General features: G+C 36.1%; 4 protein-coding genes across 5 annotated transcripts; 3 read left to right on the top strand and 1 right to left on the bottom strand.

The window, feature by feature from the left end:
- Positions 1–89: 89 nt before the first annotated feature.
- LOC110792534 (uncharacterized) lies at positions 90–5,731 on the bottom strand. Of its 2 annotated transcripts, XR_002534452.2 has the most exons (11): positions 5,337–5,730; positions 4,142–4,269; positions 3,950–4,021; positions 3,696–3,844; positions 3,135–3,249; positions 2,978–3,058; positions 2,213–2,347; positions 1,857–1,944; positions 918–1,002; positions 696–837; positions 90–580 (listed from the first exon to the last, which is right to left on the bottom strand). XR_002534452.2 is itself a non-coding variant. In XM_021997359.2 (10 exons), exons 1-9 carry the CDS (start codon positions 5,632–5,634, stop codon positions 923–925), a joined length of 1,146 nt encoding a protein of 381 aa, XP_021853051.2. In that variant the 5' UTR covers positions 5,635–5,731; the 3' UTR covers positions 90–580; positions 918–922. The 2 variants fall into 2 exon arrangements, 1 of the variants encoding a protein (XP_021853051.2); XM_021997359.2 differs by lacking the exon at positions 696–837 and having other exon boundaries at positions 5,337–5,731.
- Positions 5,732–10,640: 4,909 nt separating this feature from the next.
- On the top strand, positions 10,641–14,488 carry LOC110792546 (vacuolar protein sorting-associated protein 55 homolog). The gene is made up of 5 exons (XM_021997369.2): positions 10,641–10,849; positions 12,776–12,910; positions 13,030–13,069; positions 13,590–13,677; positions 14,025–14,488. The coding sequence occupies exons 2-5, from the start codon at positions 12,812–12,814 to the stop codon at positions 14,215–14,217; spliced, it is 420 nt and encodes a 139-aa protein (XP_021853061.2). The 5' UTR covers positions 10,641–10,849; positions 12,776–12,811; the 3' UTR covers positions 14,218–14,488.
- Positions 14,489–15,430: 942 nt separating this feature from the next.
- On the top strand, positions 15,431–15,929 carry LOC110790957 (uncharacterized). Its single transcript, XM_021995707.2, has one exon. The coding sequence runs from the start codon at positions 15,503–15,505 to the stop codon at positions 15,791–15,793; it is 291 nt and encodes a 96-aa protein (XP_021851399.2). The 5' UTR covers positions 15,431–15,502; the 3' UTR covers positions 15,794–15,929.
- Positions 15,930–16,176: 247 nt separating this feature from the next.
- LOC110790730 (glycine-rich protein 5) lies at positions 16,177–17,716 on the top strand. Its single transcript, XM_021995502.2, has 2 exons — positions 16,177–16,266; positions 17,441–17,716. The coding sequence occupies exons 1-2, from the start codon at positions 16,177–16,179 to the stop codon at positions 17,714–17,716; spliced, it is 366 nt and encodes a 121-aa protein (XP_021851194.2).
- The last annotated feature ends 1,588 nt before the right edge of the window (positions 17,717–19,304 follow it).

Raw genomic sequence — 19,304 nt, 5'->3', positions numbered from 1 at the left:
CAAAACTTTACCTTTTCACAAAAATTAAGCCATGAGCCAATTATCTGAGTACTGAACACAATCAACAGATACGTAGAAACTACATAATCTAATTTATAAGATGTCACATTTCATCTAAGCCGCCAATCAGCATCAAACATATCAGCACTTTTCAGACAAGAATGTCAATGAGATGCTTAAAGCACAAATCTGAACTCACCACAAAACTTCCTGTTGGATTTCTTCATGTAATGAAATTAAGTTTACATAATTACAATAAATTTTGTATATGGAAATCTAATTTTCTACACGAATGACAAATATGGCCGTTCCTTGACTAAATTGATACTGTCTTTCAGGAAGTTCATGTGCCTCATGGTGTGTGCATCTCTGCAATTTTGTAGATTAAAATACTCCTTTTTAGATTTAAGCCCGAGCCCGACCTGAAAGCCCACTCCAAATATATCGGTTTGGGCATTATTTTTTGTGTTAAAGTCCGGCCTGGCCCGTATTTTGATCACCTCTATGCACTACTAATGTAAAACAGCTTCCTATCAACTCTTCTGGTACCATTGATATTCCAATACCAACTTCTAACAGCCTGCACACATAGGGAAGCGTAAATTAACGGGCCAACTTATACAAATTACAGATTCAAGATCAATTTGTCAAAACAATGTATATAACTATATATAATGCACAAGTGTCACTCACACCTCTAGGGGGCTTTGGGGTGATCATGTGTGTGGTGTTCCTAATCTTCCCCATGCAACAGCAAAGGGTTTCAACTGCATACTACTTCACAACAAACAAGTAGAAGACTGAAGTGTTTGTTCTAAGACATTTGCTTATCCACAACTGAAAATCAAATAAATAACTTGTCAAAACATTGAATCTCGAAAAGATCATATGCGAACAGTTAGGCTTTTATATCTCACCAATTTCAATTAATCGTATCTGCGCCATAATTCAGATTGCCAAACTCCGCCTTCTTTCTCCTGGAAGAACTCAAAGAACCTTCCACTAATGAGAAGCGAGGAGAGAAAGACAAGGAAAAGAGGTTAGTATTTCAAAGACAAAAAGAAACGGACTAAACAGAGTAAGGCGCCATAGAAACTAGAAGAATCATCATTTTCATTCATTTGAGGTGAGGATGGACAACACTTATTCTAGCTACTGATCGGGGAGCCAAAATCATGGAATCTGATTGAGCAAACATGACATTCTACACTAGAAAAAAGTAAATTGAATAAAATTCTATTTTGTTGCACGTCTAACACCATGATGAAGATAAAATGGAAGGTAAGGACACCAGAATATGTCAAAACAACCAAAACAAGCAGCAAAATAGCCAATTAAGTACTGTATGGTAAGAACTAGTAAGAGGCACGGAGTAGTTGTCATGCAACTGTCAGCAGCCCTAGCAAGTACACAACAACCAGACAATCGCTAACTGAAGTGAAAGGTCAACTACGCACTCTTTCACTGTCAATTTGCTCCATTTCTGGAAAAATGCATAATTAATTTTGGGGTAAGAATTATTGCCTGTATATTCTATTCAACTCTTTGAGGCATTCCTTAAACTGTCGAACCCTTCAACAACATATAAAGGGAACATCTTTAATCCAGTGGAAAAACGAATTTTGAGGTAAGTTGACGAGACTAGACACGTATAAGTTCGGAGTATAACACTTTGAAAATGTATTTATCTTTATGGGGTTGAGTTGTCTGTTACTCACAAAATTACTAATGATATCTAATAAGTTACAGTCTCCCGATTCCCCTTTTAATCAGATAAACTATCAATTTATTTAGACTTATGTTGCAAATGAGGCTTGGAGATATCTAAATGAAATCCCTAATGACAAGTTAACTACCTTGCCATTCCCACACCACCTTTGATTCACCCTTCACAAGCTTTGGATAGCGGTCCAAACGAGAGTCCGATTCCACCAAACCTTCAACCTATTTAAAAGAAAGAAATCAAATGAGCATCAATACATGATGGGAAAGTGTATCAAACGGCAAGGACGGAGAACTGTAAATTGTACATGTTTCATGTTTAAAATGAACATGATAACATATCAGAAGGAAAAAGAAAGGAGTAGAAACACACACGGGTAGAAAAGTCAAAGGGTACAGTATAAGAATATCAAGAACATGTGTTTGGAAACTGAAAAATGTATCAAGAACTCCAACGGAAGTGGAGGGTAAAGAAAGGAGGGAGAACTACCATCTTCCATAGAAGAGGATCTCTTCTTTCTTTGGGAGTAAGGATATGATCTCGGAGCCTTGAGGCAACTAACCAGGCTTCTCTGTCACCCATGCTTCTAGACATTAAAGCATTGTCCTCAAGTGTGTCACAAACCTGTCATTTTTATGAAGAAAACTTAAATAAATCGGGGGTTAAAATATGTCAATACTCAATAATAAAACGTGATGTATTAGCTAAATATTGTCATAAGAATGAAGTCAATGAACAGATTACAGATAGCATTAGCCTCCCCACTTCATAAATATCAATAGTATCATTTTATACAGTTGGACCAGCAAATGAAACTAGCGATTATATATCCAATTTACAACCAATAAGGCAGTCAGCTCTTTCCCTGATCAACATTTTTCGAATTTTAAAGCTAGTTCTTTAAAGCATAAAACTACGCCAAGTGCAAAAGATACACCTATTGGCAATTAAGTGGTACACTTGGTTAGAAAGTAACCAAATGAATTTAGGCTAGAACTTCACCACATCAAGGTTACCAGTTCCTTTTTTGACCCTATTGAGCTGGAGAGTCAAGCGTTAGTCTCTGTGTGACACTTGAGTTTTTTTGGTTTGTATGTCCTTAGAGTTTCGTACGGATGACATCCCCTTGGTTAACTTATACAAATTTTAACTGTCCCCTAAAATGAGCCCATTTGATATCCGATAACCCACCCTTGCACCCTTTTAAATTTTATGTCGTTTGTATCAGTGAGGAAGGTTGTGCCAAGCACTGACCTGATGGTAAAGATGTTCTGCTCTCTTTGTCAAATACCATCTTCTACGAATTCTCAACAGCAACAATGTACATCCTGCGAGCTGTCAATTTCAATATCATCACAATGATCCTGAAGTTCTTTTCAACATTTTAAGAATTGAGATACAAGTTGGATACCAGTGCAAATACTGCAATGAGAAGTAGAAGATTCTTAGCTACCCATTGTCGAGCACGACATGTCATTGTTTTATAACTTTCAGCTAATTCGTCAGGACATTTAACCTCTTTGTCCCTGCAAGAAAGGATACATAAGATACTTTAGAATTCGCCAAAGTACAGAACTCTGTCAAATAATATGTGACTCGGGTATAAGAACGGGCACGCAAAATGCTTCCTATAAGCTACTATGATTCGGACTCTTTATATGACGTGAGATGCTCGCAGCATCCAGGCTTAATGGTTGTGCATCAATTACTTAATTGCAGATCTAGGATTTTCAATCAAAACCTTATATCGGAAATTACCTTTAGTTCTTTAGATCAAAAGGTTCAACTGGGCAGATTTAGGGGATAGAGCAGAGGGAGATGAACTGTCTGCCTTAAGGTTTGATGAATAGGGTTAGTGATCTGAATAAAATTTGACCTGCTTTTTGGGACATGTGATCAGGATCAAGGTAAAGGGATCTAACCCGCGACCGGATAAGTAGTTATTCAATATTAGCAGTGGGAAAAAGCATACCCGTTGCCAATGGTTCTTGTATCCATAAATCCATTAATGTCCTCCATTGCTTTTTCTTTTGAGTACAAGTATTTGATATCAACATCTACTGTTGAACCTTGAAACCCCCCATCTTTGTCCAGCATGTTCATTAAATCCTCCTCAGAGACCTAAACACATTCATGGCAAAATTTACTAACATAATTAACCAATTCTGGCACTCTCAGGTGTCATGTAAAAGTATATCAAGGCCTGACAGCAAAGAAGTAACAAACCCAAACCGCTCCGGTTCCATCACACATATACTGTGCATGTGCTTCACACAAATGATCCTTTGCCCATCCTGACTGAAAGAACGGAAAGATGTTGTTACAGAAAATTAAGCCATAGCAAGGTGAGGACTTCCATTAGTTCAATCAAAAAGAAGATTACATGACTGCATAGAAAACCATAGTGCAACAGCTTACAAGTTTTTTAGCTGCTTCATAGATATCTCCGTCTTCAATGCATAACTTGCCGTACTTCCTAAATCCTTGAATGCATTCCAGCTGGCCCTTGTAACACCTTCCATTAATAGGGCAAGGCTCACATGAATCTGCAAGATCAACAACGCAAGAATAACTCAATCAAATCTTTGTAACTGCAACCACCCACCCCCCGATCTTCATTTCCTACATCTCAAGCAAACACAAACAAGTACTTCGTCTGATTTTTTTTTCCCAGTCGACGTTTTAGCTTTTTGCACAAGGATTAAGTGCTCTTTTACTAGGGTTAGTATCTTTTTTATTAGTACTATTGTTATTTACACTAATTCTAACCAACACAATTTATTCTTTAAAATTTTTCTATGAACTCACCCTATTTGACCCTTAATCCAATAGACAACCACTCTACCACCTCGCGGCAAATAAGAACCATACATCAGCATTTTATATAGTTCATTATAATCCAGTGTCCAACATTTCACGGAAAAAAAAAATGAATGTCAGGACATCTTAAACAGCTCTTGTGTGAAAGTGTGAAACGTAATACAAGGATTATTATCTTCCAAAATTACTCGCATTTGAACTTTCCTAGACAAGGAAAATCCATGTTCAATCGCTGGTTTCTTGTATATAAGCATTTAACAGACGAAAAAGAGAGCTGTGAATGAAAAATGTAATGAAAATTGAAATAGTAACAACAGTTTACCATAGTACTCCCTCCGTCCCATAATATAGTGCCTGTTTTCCTAAAATGGTGTCCCTAAATGATGTGCCTATTTCTATTTTAAACCATTAATTTTTACTTTGAAAATTGTTTTTTTGACTTTTATTCAACCCATGTGCTTGATTTTTGTCTTTTTTAAGGCCTATTTATTATGTACACACCTTTAATCTCTAATTTCTCTCTCCATAAAAGCCAACTAACATGTACTTTATCTTGAAAGAACAAATAATTATTGTTTTTATTATCAATGTTATACTTTACCTTAATAACCGTGATTTTGGTCAAACGGGCACTATGTTGTGGGACGGAGGGAGTATAATCTAGGATTTTCAATAAAATCATGAGAGATATTTAAATTAAGTGACATACTATTCCAAATTACAATTATCACATAGAAATACCATAAATTACGATTAAATTGACAGGAAAACAAGAGCAAAGAGTGATCATTACCAAGCAATGAAACATCGGATTCTACGACGTCGGAATCACAGAAAAGAATAGGAGGGCGATTGACGAAGCGGGAGATGGAGTTGCATAAAACGGCGACAACAGCTGCGATAATGACGATAGCAATGAGGTTGAGAAAGTCGGATTTGGAAGGGAGTAAATTAGGGGGTGGCTCTACTTCTGCTAGTAATGATGTTAGCGTCGAAGATGAGCTATGATTTTGAGATTGATTTGGGATTATTTTGGAATTAGGGTTTATGGGAGATGATTTTGGGCGTCTTTTAGGTGTTGAAGATGACATTGTTGCTGCTGAAGTTTGGTAATGTTTTGCTGCAATTTTTTGATCGACCTGTGAAAAGAGAAAGAGGATTTACCTTTCCCTCCACTCAGCCACAAACCCACAAATAAAGAGTCCCAAATTTTAACCCAATTATTTAAACCGGGTTAATCTAAGGTGGTTTCCGATCTGACACGACGGTTAAGTTTGAGATATAAAGACATGTTAGAGTAGAGCATATAGCGTTGACTCCTTGAGTTATAAAGTACTCGCCTACTCGATTTATTACGGTAAAAGCAAAACCAGGGCTACTCTTAGGCTTTGTTTGGCAATGAATTTCAGTTACCTTAACTGATTAGGTGCTGATAATTTAAGTTGACTTAAAAAATAAGGAGTGTTTGATAGAGAGCTGAATTTAAGGTGGTTTATGTGACTGAAATTTAAAAATTACTCATATTTGATTTTTTTATTTTTTTATTTTTGTTGTTGTTGATTCTAACTCATATTTGATAAGCATGTGGGCGTTTTTTTTTAAATTACACATGAATTGTCGATTGGGAATTGAACAAACTTGATATAACATTCATTTTAGGAATAAAAAAATGTTAGCGGAATGGTGGGGGAACCCCTAGAGTAATAATTAATGTTATTAACTTTTACTTAATCTAAGGGTAACTTTTAATTATTTTAGATAACAGTATGATCATTTTATAATAATTATTGTTTCTTTAAATTTTTATAGCATGCAAACAAAACAGATTTAATTACTGGCTGGAGAATGGTCGGCGGAAGTCCGATTCTTTAAAACTTATTTCTCATTTTGCATCTGAATGAAACTTAATTACCAGCCTACGGTCCATGTAGGATCGTATGTTCATTCAATTCATTGTTTTTTCAAAACAATCAACTATCTATTATACCCACTAAAATCGCTATTTGAAGTAGCGGTTATGACCATTAAAATCGTTGTTTGAGATAGTGATTCTGCTAAAGAACTATTACCGTATTTTCCCTATAATAATTTTAGTGGTATAACTGGCTAACTGCTATAAGATATAGCAGTTTTGTTCTCAAAAAAGGTTGAATAAATTTATCTTGTTATGTGTGCCTCGTATCCTACTTGAAAGTTGGTACATTGGCCGGAAGGACTGACTTCAAATGGACTTATCTCAAGACCTACTCATTAGATTGAGTTGATTCAAATTAGAGGTGAAATCTTGGTTCAATAGCTTTCCTACGCATGGTCATAACTCGTTATGGGTGACAACGAGGGAGTTATGGCTATTTTGCGAGAAGTTGTTCTCAAGTAGAGGAGGTTCGGCCGAACCTGTTTGAGGTTCGACCAAACTTGTTTGAGGTTCGACCAAACCTGCTGTAAGTTCGACCGAACCCTTTGATGATTCGAACAAACGAGAAAAGAGTCAGTAGCTTGGAGATTTTGGAGGTTCGACTGAACCATATGTAGGTTCGACCAAACCTGACGTTGATTCGCCAAAACCTGCTATAGGTTCGAATGAACCCTATGAGTACGTGGACGTACTGTTTTTCTTCTCCACAAGGTTCAATTGACGTGGCCTTTTTCTGCCCCTTTGATTATTTTGATGACGAACCCTATAAATACCATATGTAATGAGATTTTCAGATAAGTGAGAGAGAACACACAAGTGAGGTTAAAACCCTAAATCTACGGAAATTTCATGAAATGCCCTCGAGTTTTGCCATAATTCACCAAACGCCCATCAAGTTTCAATAATTCATAAAATACTCCTCACAATTCGTACAAATACCCAACATACCCTTATTAATAACGGGCCGTTAGTCCGCCGTTAGACAAGTTTCCAATTCACCCAAATGCCCCTATTCTGAAACTTATTTCACCAAATGCCCCTATTAGGAAACTTATTTCACCAAATTCTCCAAATTTAAATATAGCTATTCAGATGTTCAGACGGCTAGTTTTTGTGTTTCAAAAGTGGTTCTTGGTCATGGTTGGCTATAAAAACCCCTTTGCTGAATGGTTCTTGTATTTTAGATGTTATTTTACTTTACTTTGCTAATTTCATAAGATTTGTGTCATGAGTTTTCTTTCAAAATCATCTTCCACACCCAATCATTCCACATATATTAGGGTACCTAACAAATTTTGTTATTGTGGTAGGAATGGAGGTTGAAGTGGTGTTCCACAAGCTCTTCTGGATAGCTGCTAATGCTTTTTGGGGTAGTTTTTTGCACATCTGTTTTGATCTTGCACATATTCGTTGAGTAGAAAATAACATTAAATGTAGTTGGTGCAAAGATGTTTTGTAAGTGAAGCTAAAAACAGAAATGCTTCCCACTTTGGTATTTTGTGCAGATTATGCAACATCAATTATTTATGAAATGTGAATTTGTTTCTCATTACTTGTGTTTACTTCGTGATTACAAACAGTAAAATTACAAACATCAATATCCCCATTTGTATTACAACTTTGACTACTTTTTGTTGTTGTTTTAGCTTCTTCTTCATTTGCTTCAATTCTTCTTGCATCTTACTGTTTCGCCTGTTTTCAATACTTTCTCATTCGTCTAAGCTTCCCCCGCATTGTCCTTCGTGTTGTTGCCCCTTGTTTTTTTGCTCAACTACTCCCTTTCACCATCTCAGATTGTTTCAATGATCACACTTGTAGTACAACCTTTGTGGATTGAGTGTTGTATTAGAGCTTCGAATGACAAATTTCCTACCACAATAACAAAATTTGGTAGGTACTCTAATATATATGTGGACTCATTGGGTGTGGATGATGACTTTGAAAGAAAACTCATGACAAAAATCTTATGAAATTAGCAAAGCAAATCAAAATAACATCTAACTTACAAGAACCATTCAGCAAAGGGGCTTTTATAGTCGACCGTGACCAACAACTACCTTTCAAACACAAAAACTAGTCGCTGAAACATCAAAATAGCTATATTTAAGTTTGGGGCATTTGGTGAAAAAAGTTTCACAATAGGGGCATTTGGTGAAATAAGTTTCAGAATAGGGGCATTTGGGTGAATTGAAAACTTGGCTAACGGTCCGTTATTAGTAAGGGTATGTTGGGTATTTGTACGAATTGTGAGGGGTATTTTATGAATTATTGAAACTTGATGGGCGTTTGGTGAATTATGGAAAAACTCGAGGGCATTTCATGAAATATCCGCTAAATCTAAGCACACCTAGAATTATCTCTTTTAACCTTTGAGAATTCCTCTTTGTAATTCTTCTCCATTGAAGAGTAATATAATTAAGCCCCAAACCCTCTTTGTAATCATTCTCGCGATTTTTTCCTTATTTTTATTTTATTTTATGCTCATTTCAGTGTTTTTTATTTAAATTGCACTTCAAGTTGATCGTTTTGCGAACTTTGTAAGTGAACAAAAAGTTTAATCACTTACAGAGTACAACATAGAATCTTCCAAGGAATGTAGAAAGGCAAGTAAAATTTCTAGTTTTTCAAGCAAAAGTTAGAGTTTTCGTGCCAAGTTTTACGGAGGGTAAACTGTAATACCCTGTAATTTTTCATTAAATTATAAATATATTTATAATATTTATAAAGAATTTTTAAAGAGTTTTTAAATTAAAGTTGTTTTTAAATATTTATTTAAATGTATTTTATTAATTAGAAATATTTATTATTTCTAATTGGATGAGAAAATTATTTTAAAGTTAGAAATTAATTGGGTTTTGGAAAAGAAAAAGGATTTTAGAAACGAGCCAAGCCCAGAGGAGTTTTTAAAACAAGTTCAAAAGTTTTTAAAAATAAGCCCAAAAGGAATTTTAAAAGGAGCCCAACTAATTTTAAACATAGCCCCAAGTAGGGTTAGGAAACACATCTTGTTAACAAGTCTATAAATATAGGTGATCACCCTCAACAGTTTTCACAAATATTCATTAAACACAAAATCAAAACCCTAACCCTAATTCTCTCTTTTTTCGTCGAAATTATGTTTGACCTTAAATCTCTAACCTGCCTTCGTTTTTAGCCAAAAGTTCTTTCTTCAAAGTTGTACATATTGAAAAGTTATTGAATTTTACCTCAAGAATCGTTTGATTCCGAGTTATAGAGTAGAAGTTATAGCCGTTTTAAAACTCTGCAACACTATTTATTTTCTTTTCTTATCTCCCATTGGCCGTGAGCCACGATCGAGCAGCCCAGCCGCAGCCCACACAGCCCCTCCGTGCTGCTTCTGCTCCCTCTCTCTGTCCCTTCCTCCCGCCCGTGCCCCTTTATTGGCTGCGCGGCTTGGTCGTGGCTCACGGCCAGGGTGAAAGCAGAGAAAGAAAAGATATATTGCTGCAAAATTTTAAAAATGCCATAACTTCTAATCTATAACTCGAAATCAAACGATTCTTGAGGCAAAATTCAATAATTTTTTAGGATATACAACTTTAAAGAAAACTTTTGGCAAAAAATAAACTAAGGTAGAAGAAATAAGGTCAAACATAAGTTCGACGAAAAAAGACAGAATTATGGTTATGGTTTTTGTTTTGTGTTAAATTTGGGAGGGGTTTTGAAGATCCCAAGACAGTTTTCCTAACCCTACTTGGGCTAGTAGGCTAGGCTTTAAATTACTTTCCGCTCCTTTTAAAATTTCATTCGGGCTTGTTTTACAATGGTGGATGTCATTTATTTAAGAATGAACCACCTCAAGTTTTTGTGTATATTTTAATTTCTTCTCATTTTTTAAAATCAAATTGTCATATATATAAATCAACATTCAAGCCATGGTTCATAAAAATTAGGGTTTTTAGGGTCGATTATTTTCGCCACTTTCTCTTTATTTTTTTTTATTTGTTTTTTGTTTAAAACTCAATATTTTCAGTGTAGTAAGTACTTATGTTGTATACCTTTTTATCAATAAATTAATTTGACTAAAAAAAAAAAGTAAAAATCAACATTCAAGCTAAAAAAATTCATTAATTACCTATCCAATACTAAGTGGACGATAATTTGATGATTAATTTTCATTCTAATTCAAAACTAAAAATGAAGTTTACAAAGAACCATAAATTAGGGGCGAAGGAAGCAAAACAATATAATTGCCAAGTCGGCAAGTCTCACCTTCTTGTCGCTAGATTCTCCAATTTCTCTCTCAGAATTTTGTCGACGTGCCTGGAAATTCCACCGAACTTTCGTTGATTTCTACTCTTCAATTCCCCTGCTAAAAGATATCACTCCCCCTTTCGACTTCAATTCCCTTCATCCTCACCTTTCACCTGGTATATTGTCAATTATTTGATTATCCATCATTTAGATTTCCAATTACGAAACACTTTTTGATAAATTTGGAAATTCAATGTTGATGAACTGATTAATTTCGTATTTTGGTACTTTTACGTTTAATTATTTATTTTCCGACAGCAATTATGTGATTCAATTGCGAGATTGAATTTAGGGATGAATTGAATCAATTGATGATCATTTTTTGCTTGTGCAAGTATATGTTATGATTGTGTTTGCCATTGTTAGATTTGAGCTGTAAAATGTTGCTGTTTCAGTGAAGGTGGCAACTATATTTTGAATAGATTATTGTGAAGTACTTGTTTTTTGGTTGTAAATTAGGTGTTAATGTATTGGGTTTATCTCAATAATTTGATGTGTGGGTTTGTTTTCAATTGGAATTGGAATGATGACCATCTCAACAAAACATGCTTGTCCTAAGGCTATCATTTTCAAGCTGAAACCAGGGTATCCTGTAAAAAGATTGACATTCTAGGAAGGCTTTTTGGGTTGCCCAAGCCGTGGATGAAATTAGATCCGGTGCAATAATGATTGTTGTGGATAGAAGATTTAGTCGGGTTTGTAGCTACTGCCTACTGGCTTTTTCCCATTATTTGATTGTTGTGGAAAAACAAATGAAGCTTGGATAGTTGTATGGGTGATTAATAGGAATAGAAATGAAAGGGTTATAAGCATTTGGGTGTTGAAAACTGGAAATAGTTGTAATGTATAGCCTTCGGGCGTTCTTGTATATTGATCAGGTTTAGGTTTCTTAACCTTTGTCATAAGGTGTGTTTGGATAGATTTCTCTTCAGTGGGTCTTTATCTTCTACTGGTGATAATTTCTTGGTATGGAAATTCTCCCTTCTTAAGGAACTAATTCAACACGCTTGTTTAGGTGGTTACGAGGAATAGCAATGAAAGGGCTTATAAACATTTGGGTGTTCAAAACTGGAAATAGTTGTATGGATAGCCTTCGGGTGTTCTTGTCTATTGATCAGTTTTAGGTTTCTAAACCTTTGTTATAAGTTGTGTTTGGATAGATTGCTCTTCAGTGGGTCTTTGTCTTCAACTGGTGATAATTTCTTGGTATGGAAAATTTCTCTTCTTAAGGAACTAATTCAACACGCTTGTTAAGGTTTATGTCAACATATCCAACAAGTGGAAATGTTTTCTTCGATTCGTTGCTATCCTTACAGAGTTTCAATCTATCTGGATATAAAGATAGGTAAAATACATGGATTAGGGGTTGAAAACTGGAAGGTAAAAAGTTCTTCCAAGCTGAAAATAAAGATTAGAACTTCATTTTTAGTTCAAATGACAGTTTTTTGTCGTCCTTTCTCATGGAATTGTCGATTTCCGCGTCTCAAGTGTTCATACTAGAGCTAGGTCGTTCATATATAAATTCATCTGTAAGTGAACGAACATCACACCGTCGTCAAGATTGATAGTTTCTATTGCTACAACTGAGGGTTCTAACATGATTAGACATAGTTTTAGTGCTGAATTGGATTCAAGGATTTCACATCCTTATGCATATGGATTAGGGAGACAGTGGAATGCCTTTTTGTGACAAGAAATGGCTGTTAGCCCCACCGCTATTACCAGATGGGAGAAATCGCAGAACTCTGGATGTCATTGGAAAAAAACTGAGAGCTATTTTTCCATAGTTGTAACCTTGTAGGGGATAACACCATAACGGTGGTAGTGGAAATTGTCATATGGAATTCTGCACTCAGTAATGGTGAAATAGTAGATTAGATTGTTAGTATATTGCAGAATAGCAATTCATGATATTTATAATAACAAGTATGCCAGTATGGTATCTTTTGCAAGTGTTGTCTTTTGTTTGTTTCTCGATTTGCTTCTCACGACGTTTTTCTCCTATTGTCCCTAGACCCTAATCCTTTACTTTTTGCTTTCAGCAATTTCTATCTCTTTGGTGAGAGTGAGACGGCATAATGGCAGACTTACCTGGGTATATGGTGACTTGTGTGCAAAGTGGAAAGCTTGCATGCCTGGCTATTCTGGTTTCTGGAGGAATTGTATTGCAAATTTTGGTCAGTTTCAACCTGTTGCTTTCCTTTTGTTGATACTTTGATTCTTCAAGGTTTATGTAGAAGACTTTGCTCCAAAAAAAAAACCCCAATGTCTTACAACTGTTTTAAGCTGCTTGCAGGCATGTGCTCTATACAATAACTGGTGGCCGATGCTTTCAGGTACAGGTTCTTGAATACATACATAAAAGCTATATCATACTCTGTACGAAGTACTATTTAAAATTAAGAACAACGTTTTCGTTACAGTCTTACAGATATAGACAACTTTAATTCTCCTTAGTTGCATGAACAGTTGAGCACATACGATGAATGACAAGCTGTTATGCAAATGACCATGAGTTGTTGAACTATTTTAAGTACATATACACTTTCTTCAATCTATATATGCTTCAGTGGTTTCCCAAGTATAGGTTAAGTTTCTGGATTGACCCCCCTCCTCCCTCCACCACCACCATCGCCACCAAACAGACTTCTGTAGTTTGTGATGCTTCCCCGAAGGCCCCAACACCTGTCATCGGTAGCTTCTTACTATTTTGGCAGCGATGTGTCTGTTATTCTGGGAAGAACCTTTGTGAAAAGCAGTAAAATTCCATAATCCTGATAGGACATTTTTATGTGGTTAAAGATGAAGTTTTTGTGCTAGACTCTGACATTACTATGGAATGTCCGTGTTTTGCAGTTATAATGTATGTCCTCCTTCCTATGCCTATGATGTTCTTTGCTGGATCTGATGCCTCTTCACTTTTTACGGAATCCTCTGATAACAGGTAACCATGAATGCTTATATATATAATTCCTCTGTTCCATAAATATCGCACCATGTTGACTTGTACACTATTCATCTTGTGCCTTTGACCATCTTTTGTAATATATATGTAAAACAATATGTAACATATAGGATCTTATTAAATTCGTATCGATTTGTATACTTTTTAAATATCAACTTTTTATAATTTTTACTTATGTATTCGAGAGATGAAGAGTCAAAGTCATGTGTTGGGGAGCATGAAGTCAACATTGTGCAATATTTAAGGAACATTATATACATCTGTGGGATTTGTAGCCTCATTGTACTAAATGCCTTTCTTCTGCCTCCTTTCTACTTGTCTAACAGTTGGTTAAACGCGACCAAATTTTTAACGGGAGCATCAGTGGTTGGCAGTATTGCAATACCAACAATCTTAAAACACGCTGGTATTATCGGTTGGGGAGCTCTGATTATGGAGCTGTCTTCCTTTTTTGTATTTATTTTATCCATTATGTGTTTCATTAAAATGGATGACTATGATGATTATGCTAGTCTTTAATAATATCACCATCGGTCTTGCTTCGGACCAGGAAAGGTTGATATCTGCTCTTTATGGGATGTATGTTTTTCCCCATTGTGTATGTAATTTTTTGATGTGTAATTAGTAAATGAATTTGTTTGTTGCAAATCACAATCATCAACTTTCTTACAGTGGAGGAAGACTGGAGATATATTGCAATCTGTAACTGTTAATCTTCTGGGAAAATTGTGAGGTTTACTCTTGATCAGTTCGTCATTAATGCAAAATACTTGTATTGTTTGCGGCTCAATTTTTTTTTTTTTTTTTTACTGTAAGGAATAAATCCATGTTTTAACAGATGCAAAGTGTTTAATTAATGGTAGGAAGATGCTAGAGTGCTAGCGCACACACAAGGAACAATTAACTAAAAGATATTTGGATTCTATAGAAGAATTCAATGACTGTATTTCACCTTGTGACTTGGAAGCATAGGGTCAAGCCTTATCAACTGCGGAATATTTGGGTAGCTCAAACGAATACCTGCATAGTTAAGCTGGTGAACTTGTGATAGGTTTTGGTTCAGTTGGGTCTCCTCCCTCTAACTAGTAAAAGAAAAAAAAAAGAAGTAAAACATACTCTAAGCACATCTCTAAGCGTTGCAATGGATGAGCTATAAGTCCGACTCAAAATGGGTCTTTGCTAAGAGGTAACAATCAAGTCATTTAGACGGAGTTCGTGTTGTATTATATTGGATTGTATCGTGTTTGGGGTGAATGATCATATATTCATATTTTGTTTATCGTCAAAAGACTTATGTTATGGTGAAATAATGTATTAGTGGACTACTTTTAACAACCCAAGTAATAATTGACAAACTCACTAACAATCTAGGTAGTAATAGACAAATGGATAGACATACAAGATTTTGAATCAAGTGATTTCGGGTCAAACAAAGATCAGTTTTGCTAAAGATGGCTGTAGGTCGGGCCAGGCCGAGGCACGACCTGACACGAGCACGAAAAAAGCTCAGCCTGCACAAGACGAAGTCGTAAGCCGAACTTGTTTTTTTTTTTTTTGTGGGAAAAAACACGACAAGGTACGGCACCACTCGACCCGACACGACAAGGCTTGTGCGCATGGGTCCTGTTTTGCAACTTCCGGCCCGGCCCAGTCCATTTACTTAATTTAATTTAATTTGTTTTTTAATAAAAAGGCCAAAGAACAAAAGTACAAAACCCCTCTTCATTACAAACGATAAAGATAAACCCATCCCAAAACGACACTCTCTTCTCTCCGCATCACCCAAACAACAAAGTTGAAAACCATGGGTCTGCTATGGTGGAAGCGCAACGACAAGACTCCGGCGACAAAACCACCATCGGAAAACTCAAAGTCAAAGCCCGGAGAAGCGTCGGAAGGGATGAACGGAGCAGTGGAGGTTATCCGCCCTCCCACGGATGAGATTACCGTTTTCGAATTCGGGTCGGTGGCTGCTTCCACAGATAAGGTGACGCTTGCTGGTTACTGCCCCGTTTCCGAAGAACTGGAGCCTTGCCGTTGGGAAATTCTCCCCGCCACTGATTCTAACGCCCCTCAATTTCGGGTTGTCTTCTGATCAATCCGTTTGGGAAACTGCTCCTTTTAATTTTCGAAGTGATGAAAATTAGGTATTTCCTGTACTTTGAATATTATTGCTACTAATGGAAATTTACTGAGAAAATTGGAATGGAAATTTGGGGGTTTTGATTTTATTTCTTGTTCGGCAATTTCTTGTTGGTGAAGGTGTGATTATAGATGTTGATCGAATTAGGGAAAATCCTGATGGGATTTGAATTGGTGTCATTGGGTTATTAATGAATTGTCCTTTAAAAAGGGGTTATCCAGTTTGATTTGATTTTTGTTTTCAGCATGAACAATTTACAAATTAGTTTTTATGATAAATCATCCCCAAAATCAGGCGTTTTGTTCATTAGTCATCTTTGTAAGCAAACAGCAAGAATGTGTGGATTATGCATGATGATTGATGAGAGACGAGGAATGGATGACAGTTTGAGAGTTAAACCAGTTAGCATCCTTGATTCCTTCAGGGTCCTTTCTATTCAGATGATTTTTCCTAGACTTATTTTATCTGAATTTATTAGAATTATACTCCATAGCTATAAATTATACTTAGGTCAACCCTTATTTTTCCTAAAATTAACTGAATTATGAACTTATTTTTTCTTAAATAAGTGTGAATAAGGTGAACAAAACAAAGCCTTAGAAATCCGTGATTGTCAAAATCGCTTACTTGGTTGTCCCTTAGCTTTAAACAAGGTAGGAATGGAGAATGGAGAACATCAGAATATCAGATAGCATTCCTCCATATCCCTTTTATGTTTTGAGATGGTTCATGATAGTGGAAGGTGCTTTTGAAAGATAGACTCTTTAAGATTGGATGATTTTGTTCATCCATGAGATGGGATTATAAAATGAGTCAAATGACTCGTTTATGGAAAATGATAAATCCGAGGAAGAATTCCACTTCTAGGAAGGGAAATCAGCTCCCACATTCATCTTTCAGTTCATTCTCATGAATGATTTTATCCATAGTCCTCCTGATGAAAGAGAAACAATGAATACATGACAGAATTCTCCCCTTTTTCCATTGTTATTCCATCTGGGAATTCTTACTCCATACAATTGTGCAAATGTTTATACTTGCATACAGGCTTCTCTGATAGATTTTCTTTAGCTTATTATATCCTGTGAAGTAGCAATGCAAGAGCTAACAGAATATATATGTTAAACGCAGTATATGTCATTGTTCTGGCTCTAACTTAACAGTAAGTTAAACTCCTAATCAGTGCCTGATCACGAAAGATAGAAGTGTTTACCTTATTTTGGGTGCCTGTTTCACCGTTACATAAAACTGCTAGTATGAAGTTGAAAGAGTAATTTACTCTTTCGAATAAGGGTACTACACATCCCATATCTCTCTGCACAGTAACATATGGGAAAAACAAAGAGAGGAAAAAACGTAGCAACCATGATTCCATGAAAAATGATTAGAGTAGAATGACCAATTGAATAGAAATTAATATAGTTATTGTGTAGGAAACAAACTGATTACCGAAGAACAAGTTTGAAGTTTCTATATTTAGACCATTAAGACTAGCGTTGTTAGTTTGTCACGATACATATATAACAGAGGTGATTGGATACAGTAATGTGGGTGTTTAATTGTGGTCGTCAGTAGAAAATGGAACTGTGCGGATACTAGTCTTCTGGGGGCGGGGGCGGTTTAATATCATTTTCCGGAGAATCCCCAACAGGCGGAGGAAGACTAGGTAAAGGTGGTGGATCGGGAGCGGTCTTTGGTGCCGGCGGTGGAGGTGGTGGATTGGGAGCGGTCTTTGGTACCGGTGGTGGAGGTGGTGGATTGGGAGCGGTCTTTGGTGCCGGCGGTGGAGGCAGTATAATGGGAGAAGGTGGTGAGGAGAACTATGCACTGGTGGAGAATCTGGCGGTGGTTCAAAGACAATATCTGGTGGTATAGGGGGCGCAATGAACGGTGTTGGAGGTTGCGGTGGCAATGGTGGTGGAAGCAAATCTTTCACAGGTGGCTTCATGGTTGGGGGTGGTGGAGGAGGAAACACCGTTGGAGTTCGTGGAGAAGGAATCGTGATTGGTGGAGGGGGCACCATTGTTGGAATTTGTGGAGGAGGAATCGTGATTGGTGGAGTTGGTGGTGAACCTCGTTCGAAAATGTTGACAAAAAATAAAGCCAAACTCAATACTTCATCAGGAAGAAATGCTGGGGGTGGTGCAGTTGGCATGGTGATTTGAGATTGGGATTTGGTGGTGAAAGCAAGTATTACCATTAATAGCAAACTCACCATACTCCTATAACCCGCCATTTCAATTATATCTTTTCTAAATGAAGGAAAACTAGACTAGCCTAGCTCCCTTGCAATTATATGTAAACACAATTGTTAATTGTTATCCGATATTTTAGTCTGGGGAATGTTTCGTAAAGTTGCTCAATCAAATTGTCTTAAATTACATAATAATATGAATGTAATGTCTAGGTACATCAAAATGAGTTGTGCCTCTCCACCAACGCCTAAAGGAGAGGATTAGGATTAGTGGTACTCCGTATTGTGCTAGCTTAGCTTAAAAAGTCGTAAAGGATTGTTCTATAGTATTTTTATGCCTATATTCTTTCTTTATACTTCCTCCGTTTAAGAAATATCGCAATATTCAAGTTTTTTTTTACACTATTCACACTACGATTTTGGCAATATTTTGTGATTCGTACGTAAGGAAATTTTAGTCATGTAGGTCATGTTAGATTCGTATCGATATATATTTTCTAAAAATTAAAATTTTAAAATTTTTACGCACGATTTGAGATATTAAGAGTCAAAGTAATGGTTAGATGAGTAAAAGTCAACTATGATGCGATATTTTTTAAACGGAGGAATTTTTTTTTTTTTTTTAACAGATGCATAGTGTATATGCCTATATGGTAGGAAGATGCTAGAGTGCTAGACATCACACACAAGGATGAGTATTTTTACTCGTTAGGCCGTCACAACACACAAAGGAAAGTCAAACTCAAAATTATTTGGATTGTATAGAAGAATTCAATGACTGTATTTCCCCGCATAAGTAAAACATACTCTAATCGACATAAGTCTCGGTGGATCTATTCTTGGATGGACTATAAGTCCAAATAGAAATAGATATCTCTTTACTAGAGGTGACAATCATGTCGTTTAGATCGAGTTTGAGTTGTATTGTATCGTGTTTGGGGGAAAATGATCATGTATTCATATTCTTTTTATCGTCAAGAAGGTTATATTATGATAAAACAATGTCATTAATGGACTAGGTTGTTGGACTACTTTTAACAACTTAGGTTGTAATTGACAAATTTACTAACAAATCTAAATCAACAAATTGATAAAGGGAGTCAATTTCGAATCAAGTGATTTCAGGTCAAATAAAGATCAGTTTTGCATAGGTGATTCCATATCAATAACAGGTAGTACAAATAACATGACATAACCGTGAATAAATAGACTTTCAAGATATGCATTCAACTTCAATTTTATTCATATAAGCTGACATATAATTAATTT

Source organism: Spinacia oleracea, chromosome 6 (assembly GCF_020520425.1).
Source record: "Spinacia oleracea cultivar Varoflay chromosome 6, BTI_SOV_V1, whole genome shotgun sequence".
NCBI lineage: Eukaryota > Viridiplantae > Streptophyta > Magnoliopsida > Caryophyllales > Amaranthaceae > Spinacia > Spinacia oleracea.
Note: the sequence above shows the minus strand (reverse complement) of the source record. Positions and strands in the feature narration are given on the sequence as shown.

Excerpts from the sequence above, each read along its gene's own strand:
- LOC110790730 (XM_021995502.2), top strand. The coding sequence starts at position 16,177 with ATGTGTGGATTATGCATGATGATTGATGAGAGACGAGGAATGGATGAC. Across the intron at positions 16,267-17,440 it reads GCATCCTTGATTCCTTCAGG|TCTTCTGGGGGCGGGGGCGG; the intron begins GTCCTTTCTATT and ends TGCGGATACTAG.
- LOC110790957 (XM_021995707.2), top strand. The coding sequence starts at position 15,503 with ATGGGTCTGCTATGGTGGAAGCGCAACGACAAGACTCCGGCGACAAAA.
- LOC110792534 (XM_021997359.2), bottom strand. The coding sequence starts at position 5,634 with ATGTCATCTTCAACACCTAAAAGACGCCCAAAATCATCTCCCATAAAC. Across the intron at positions 3,059-3,134 it reads TCATTGCAGTATTTGCACTG|CTCGCAGGATGTACATTGTT; the intron begins GTATCCAACTTG and ends TGAAATTGACAG. Across the intron at positions 1,945-2,212 it reads ATCCTCTTCTATGGAAGATG|GTTGAAGGTTTGGTGGAATC; the intron begins GTAGTTCTCCCT and ends TCTTTTAAATAG.
- LOC110792546 (XM_021997369.2), top strand. The coding sequence starts at position 12,812 with ATGGCAGACTTACCTGGGTATATGGTGACTTGTGTGCAAAGTGGAAAG. Across the intron at positions 12,911-13,029 it reads GAATTGTATTGCAAATTTTG|GCATGTGCTCTATACAATAA; the intron begins GTCAGTTTCAAC and ends AGCTGCTTGCAG. Across the intron at positions 13,678-14,024 it reads ACGGAATCCTCTGATAACAG|TTGGTTAAACGCGACCAAAT; the intron begins GTAACCATGAAT and ends CTTGTCTAACAG.